This window comes from Palaemon carinicauda, unplaced genomic scaffold (genome assembly GCF_036898095.1).
Source record: "Palaemon carinicauda isolate YSFRI2023 unplaced genomic scaffold, ASM3689809v2 scaffold441, whole genome shotgun sequence".
Classification (NCBI taxonomy): Eukaryota; Metazoa; Arthropoda; class Malacostraca; order Decapoda; family Palaemonidae; genus Palaemon; species Palaemon carinicauda.
This window is the reverse complement of record NW_027171697.1, coordinates 103,890-111,324: the sequence shown is the minus strand read 5'-3', so window position 1 is coordinate 111,324 and position 7,435 is coordinate 103,890. Positions and strand designations below refer to the sequence as shown.

General features: G+C 38.3%; 1 protein-coding gene across 1 annotated transcript in view; it reads right to left on the bottom strand.

Annotated features, from left to right (window-relative positions):
- Positions 1 to 3,156: 3,156 nt before the first annotated feature.
- Positions 3,157 to 7,435, bottom strand: part of LOC137636913 (kinase D-interacting substrate of 220 kDa-like) — a 71,797-nt gene continuing 67,518 nt past the window's right edge. The window contains exon 13 of the mRNA XM_068369260.1: positions 3,157 to 7,290. Coding sequence (XP_068225361.1) covers positions 6,470 to 7,290 — 821 coding nt within the window. The 3' untranslated portion in view covers positions 3,157 to 6,469. The remainder of the gene's footprint in view (positions 7,291 to 7,435) is intronic.

Sequence of the window (7,435 nt, the reverse complement as noted above, 5' to 3'; positions counted from 1 at the left end):
TAAAGATAAATCAAATCGTATGCTGATGCTTTCCCAACATAAATGAAATGTACGAGTGACTTCACTTCTTTCGTAATGGTTGCAATTATTTATTTTCTTATGCCTGGTTTCTTGTTTACCAAGATCAGCAAGGAATTTAGTTGAACGGAAGACGTACTAGTTTAGTATCTACGTAGAAGTTCTTGAAAAAGGGAAGTTAGTTTTCAAAATCCTGTTTAATGATTCTTAAATCTTTTTTGTGGGGGAGAGTATCATGGAAGTTCTTAAAGAAGGGAAGTTAGTTTTCAAAATCCTTTTTAATGATCCTCAAATCTTTTTTTTTTGTGGGGGAGAGTATGTATGCGATGGTCATTAGTTCTAAGTCTACTTATCATGCACAGAGAAATGCTCAAAAAGATGTCTTTGTTTCTGGTAGGCATACAGTATATTTTTTAATGAATGTTAAAAGCTTATACAGCTAATTATTTATGGTTTAAGTGACAGTAAACTTTGACACTGTACATATGTTCTTGACTTGTAAATATACTTTTATTTAGATGTAGATTTAGGATTATTTTCTTAAGGTGGTTGTGTTTGCTCCTTAATTTTTAAAAAAAGTCTGTTATGGTGTTTTTGGGATGTTTATAATAAATATTTAGATACAGCCATGTGTTTTCTTTGCAATCCTTGTCTGTAGTTACTTTACTTTTACTTTGATGGCTGCTTTTCCGGTCCCATACAGCAGGAGAACCCTACTCTATACAGGACATCCGCTGTAGTTTTACCTTGTTCGTTCAGTGTGTTGATAGTTTCATATCACGTATTGTTCATTTACTCTTAAATCATCACTGTTGTATGATTTTTTTGAATAAGAAAGTCTTCAGTGTCTTCTTGAAAGCTTTAGATTTATTGTAAGTTTTTTATTTTTTCAAGTTTAGTAATCTCTAACCCTTGTCTTACTGAACTTGCATTAGTAGTTTGTCTCATCCACCCTCCTCCCCCAGGTCTTAGTTATTGGTTTACGGCAACTTTAGAGTATTGAGTTGTCATAAATTAGTTTTTATATCACCACCAAAGGTGTATCTCTGGTGAACATCATTAATTTATGCTTATTTTAGTGTTGCCAAGAAATTATTTTGTCCGATTAATTGTCGATGAGTTTATGCCAGAGACACAAATCTCAATTGATTAGCTTGGATCATATGATTGAGTGTTTTATGACTAAACTACATAAAACTAGCAAAGTAGAAAAGTGTTCATAGTAATAAAGTTAACAGCCAGTTGTCCCTCAAATATGACTTGTTAGGTGGTGGTCTTTCGAGATTCCTTACAGCTGCTGGCTTCTTCTCCTTGGGGTTTGATACCTTCAGTTGGGACTCAGGCATTATTAAAAAGGGAATTTGCAGCTTCAATTACGCTCTAGTTGTAGTTCTACCCATGTGGTCTGAGGGGGAGGTTACTCTACAGGCAGCCTCTGGTTAACTTTTTTCTTTTGTAATTTGCACGTGATATGTGATTCGATATAGGAAGTCATCCAAAATTGGGTAGTAGCCTGTAGGTAGGAATCTGGTTTTTGAAAGCAATTATATCTTAGTGGGCAGTGTACCACAAGCAGTGTACTGTAGGCATTTCTTAAGCCCTGTCCACACGATCGAGTATGCCCGACGGGCAAACAGCAATACCAGACCACAAGTATTAGTGAAAGTGAGGGTTGTTGACGTCAGAAGCGGGAAAACTAAAGGCAGGGATCTGGCAACACTGTATGGTGCCAGATACCTGTCTGTGGTTTACCCGCTAATGACGTCATTAACTCAAATTCTTACTAGCTATTGTGGTCTGGTATCACTGTTTGCCTGTCGTGAATGCTCAATCATGTGGACAGGGCTTTAGTCTTTAGAGCATTCCTTCAGCCCCTAGCTGCATTTTCTTTACATCTACTTACTTTGTTCCACTTCGCTGTCCATCTTCTCCCAACTTTTACCTTACATTGTAACTCCTGGCACTTGAGCTGAAGGGCCTCAGAGGCCCCAGCTCCAAGGTGTATAGCCCAAATCCTATAGATTGATTTGGCATTTGCATCCACTTTAGTTTACGTTAGTTACCGTTTTATGTCTTCCTCCAGCTGTCTGTTGTGCAACAAAAGTTTTATGAATCAAATGAGCTAATTTTTTCTTGTTCAGGAAAATGGATCTTTAAGTTTAACTTTTTATTTGCTGTTTTGTCAACTTCTCTAAATTATTGGCATACAGCATTTTCTAAATTCTTGGTTTATTGAATGTAATGTATTGTTAAAAATATACATATTTTCTTTAACCTAATATCTTATTTCTTGTAATAAAAAGTGTGGAATAGAAAGTTATTAGTTTAATAAAACTAGGTAAAGTGTCATAGAATGAATATAGTATTAGTTATGCCTGTCCCAACAAACTACATTCGCCCCCTTCCATGGCCACGTTGGAAGTACTGTAGTGCCGTGAGTTAACCCTTTTACACCCAATGGACGTACTGGTAAGTTTTACAAAACTCGTCCCTTTGCCCCCCATGGATGTACTGGTACGTCCTTGCAAAAAAATGCTTTTTACATTTTTGCTCTTATTTTTGTAAACTTTATGGGAAACTTCAGGCATTTTCCAAAAGAATGAGACCAACCTGACCTCTATGACGAAAATTAAGGCTGTTAGAGAAATTTAAAAAAAATATATATTGCAAAATGTGCTTGAAAAAGAAAATGCCTGGGGGTTAAGGGTTGCAAAGTTACAACTAGCTTGGGGGTAAAAGGGTTAACCTCTAGTTTTAGTCTCTCCACCAGTGCCCATTAGGTGTTACTTAGTGGGCTATGCATGATCTCTTCCGCCACAAGTTGAACTCTCACTTTTTATGACATAACCTTTGTTCCAGATTTCTCTGGGGACTTTTACCCCCACCCCCCATCCGTAGTTACGCCTTGGTGCAAAATGATCTCCTTGATCCCAAGTTTGGGTCGCTGTTATCGTCATCATCATGAAATGCCTGACCCAATTATGGGCTGACTAACACATTCAAAACAAATTGAAGACTTCCTTTTGTATCTTTGCCTCCAAGAGGTAAAGATGCTTGATTTAACAGTGTGGAATAATAAAACTAGATGGTGTCAAAAATATTTTATTGATATTTTTGTACAATAAACTTTTTATTTTTTTTGACACATTGAGGTTATGATTAGTATGAAGAACAGAATAAATGACTTGTTTCAGTAAAAATGGAATGAGAAAATATTAAGGTAATTCTTGAGTTGCAAAAAGTTTGATTTTAGTCATTGCTACATAAAATTGACAGAGCGTACACTGATAAAAGGTCTATCTTCAATATATGAGGATGGGCTTACAATGTACCGTGAGTAGATGATTATTACATTTTGTGGTCCCGTATGTATAGTCATAATTATCTACGTATATTTTTATTCATAAAAAATACTTATACGAATTCTTCAATGAAATCTGTGGAGTGCATTTACTAGTGTTCAGAAGTACACTGTATGAGAATGTTTGGGACAATGTGTATGGCTGTGTTCAGAAATACTGTATACAGTATCTCGGTACTAGTTGTATAGCCGTTTTCAGAAATATACCTCTGGTATGTTGGTAGTCCACCCTACAGTGACGTGTGTATCCATATCGCAGGATTGAGAACGGCTATCTAAGCAAGAACTTCAGTGTTGTCATATGACTTTTTCTGCGTCATTCCTCCCAGTCTTAAGCCCTGTTCACACGATCGTGCCTGACCGACGGGCAAACAGTGATACCAGACCAAAATAGTTAGTAAGAATGAGGGTTAATGACGTCAGAAGCGGGAAAAACACAGAGATCTGGCATCATACGGTGTTGCCAGATCCATGCCTTTAGTTTAACCGCTTCTGACGTTGTCAACCCTCATCTTCACTAACTATTGTGCCCTGGTATCAATGGTTGCCCATCGGGCATGCTCGATCATGTGGACAGAGCTATACTAGATTTATCAGCGGTGACCTTAGTCACGTAACCTTAAAACTAAGGTAGCCATGGGACACCTCTGTTTCACAAACATTTTAATCAAAAGAGTTTAAACTATAACTCTAACACTCATATATGAAATACATATAATATGTAACTCAGTTTCTGTCATGTTCATTTGTGAAATTCGTATTTACACGGGGATATATTGCGAGAAGCGTTTTGAGATTAAATTGTGTTTCGCGCCACCTCTCGGATATTGTCGGGTCATAATGCAGTTTGAGGAATGTGGCACAAGGTCAGATAGAAATTTTAGCATATGTGTCCTAAGTTCTATTAATTTGATATGTCGTAATGGAGTTTCTTTTTATAAGTTCAACTCCTGTTTTTTTTAAATAATGTCAGGTGAGCATTTGAGACATCGTTAACTGGAATTCGTACTTTGAGGTTTCAGTTTGTTGATCAACAATGTGTTTCCTGTAATAGTAATAAAGTATAAATCTGATGAGTGCTCTAACTACATAAAAAACAGTACAATTTAAGAAACTAGAACAGTAGTAGCATAAGGACATGACTGTGTTTTTCATTATCAAGTAATTTACAACTTGACTAAGAGCTCTTATTTATGGCCTAACCTAACCTGACCAGTATTGCTGCTATATACAGTGTTCCCATTATGCATTGAGTGATATTAAGGCACCTTTTATTCACAACAGGTAACAGAGGACAAACCTTGAACGTAGCTGAGTATTTGTATCTTTTAAATTAGTGTTTGATTTCTTATTCTAAGTTCTATTTTAAAGAAGGATTACCCTTCTATTATAATCATAAAAAATTTCAAGTGTTATTTCAGTACTTCGGCAAACAGCTAATCATTTCAATTGATACATCCCTCGCTTTGTTAAAGTATCTAGCCTTGGTTTGTGATAGATATGGATACTATTATTAAGTTTACAGCATATTTAAGTAGCTGTATTTAGAAGCATTAAATGTACAATATATCAGTCGAGTACCTCGAATAGGTAGAGATACAGGGTTGGATATTCTTGAGTGAATCTATATAACTTGGGAAAGGTGCTGGATAAACATTACCAGTATAGTACGGAGCTGTAACCACGCTGTCGGCGTGGCAAATGTATAAAGACTTAGGCGAGGAATGTCTAGGTATTCTGGTCGTAATGTTGAAAACAGATTTGCTTTGTCATAACTTTGGAAGTCGTAGAATGAAAAATGATATACAATATCCTTTTCAGTGGCAAGACTCATAAATTGAAAAAATGAATGATTGTGTCAGCTTTCACAATGAATTTTGATAATGCAGACTTTTTTTTAGGTACATCAAAACAGTATGGTTTGTATGTCATTGCTGGACCCAAAGTACTGTACATTTAACAGGCAAAACATACGTTTAGTGTCGTAATACTGTGGTTGAATTTAATGTCATATATGAAAATACTACAGTACATAATTCGCTACCTCATTGCAAGAGGGTCGTAACTCCAAATTCCTGATTTTTCAGGAGACGCATTTGAAAGTTGCTAAGTCCTATGAATTTGATCATGTTTCACAATCTTCTTAGTGCCATCTCTCGGCCGCTAATTCACCTAGATTTACGACTCTTTTACCAAAAGATGCAGAATCAATTCGGCAATCTTGTACACCATATAACTCAAAACTAGCAAATTTGGAGTTACGACCCTCTTGCAATGAGGTAGCGATATGTTCTGGCAAATGATTATTAATAGCAAGATACAGTAAAGGCACCTAATATTTTATTTATATTATAGTATAGCTTCGCCATAGCTGGACATTCCTCTGTCATTAGAACTTAAAAAGCATGTAGGAGGACCAGGTCATAAAGATTGCATGATTGTATACAATGATTTTCTAAAAATATAATTTTGAGAAACTGTGTCATTGACCTGGGTATTGTTGAAAGAATTATAATAATGTCTAGAGTTAACAGTTTTTTACTTCTGTCCAATAGGAACCTGTAGGTATGTAGAACTTTTAACTCTGGGGTTTCCAATATTACTTGATATTTACAGATATAAATGTGATACCGTTAGCTTCGCTGACTTGCGTACAGGGTATTGTCAACAGGCCTGCCAAGATGAAAGGTTTATGTTATTTCAAATGTATTTAATGCAACTGTTAATGTATAGTGAAGTTTGATGTCTTAGATGACTTTGGTATGAAATAAATATTGTATGAATGGAAGATAGTTTGAGGGATAAAAATGATTGTACATTATAGAATGCGAGTTTAGCCGCTAAGAGAATGTTTTCAAATGCTTATGTTCCATAAATCTTTTGTTATGCTTATAGAAAAGACTTCTCCTTATCCGCTTACTCCTTTGAAACGAAATCACCCACTTTGTAAGAAACATTTATATAAAATTAGAATATTGGTCACTGAATCAGAAGTCTCTTTTTTGTTACAATCCAAAAGAACATCACTACTGTACACTTCTGTCTCAGAACTGGAGGAATTCGAACGCATCCGGAGAATGCGGTGCGATCTCACGCTGGCAGGAACACCTTCTTGAAGAGGCTGAAGAAACTGTCCACAACCTTGGATTTGTCTGGGTCGTCCAGCACGTTCTGAGTTATGTTGTTCGGCAGGGTCGGCGCGAGTGACGTCTTCCTCGTCTTGTCCAGCAGGGTCAGGATGCTTGTCAGACCCGGCTGCAGGAAGTTGCTGAGCGTACTCTGCGTGGTCGTGGGCACCGGCATTGTTGTTGGTGGTGGCGGGGGTGGTGTTGTTGGTCTTGGAGTGGTGGTAGTAGTGGTGGTGGTGGTGGTTGGTGGCGCGACGAGCACTGGAGTCGAAGGCACCGTAGGTCTGGGTCGAGGTCTGGGCTTGGGTCTCGGCACTCGCCCCCTTGTGGGCGGGTTGGCGAGAATAGGCACGACGGGAGTGGTCGTGTCGGCCTTTCGCGGCTTCTCGGTCGAGGTTGGGGGAGCGAGGGTGACGATCGCCGGCGGCAGCGTCGTCGTCCTCGTCTCGAGAGTAATGATGGCCGGCGGTAACGTCGTGCTCTTTGGTCTTGGCGTCGTGGTAGTAGTAGTAGTAGTAGTAGTACTGGTAGTAGGTGCAGGCTTTGGTTTTGGTGTAGTCGTGGTTGTAGTAGTAGTAGTAGTAGTGGTAGACGTTGTGGTAGTTGTGGTTGTGGTGGTCGTCGTAGGGGGAGGCTTTGTTGTGAGTGGCATGATCTCGCTCGGTGGGCAGGAAGCCATTGCTGTCGTAGTGGTGGTTGCGGCCGAGTGGGGACAGTCGTAGTTCGGCTTGATGAAGGGAGTCGAGGTCTCTGGCTCTGCACAGAGTATTTTAAACTCTTCAGCTGGGGAAGGAAAAAAAATACGAAGCTCTTTTAGTGTTTGAATTAATGGGGAGATATTTATCTACTTCAAATTCACAAATTGGGGAAGTAAGTGTCAAAAACATGGATTATTTACCAGGAGATACCGTAAGGGAATTATAGTTTG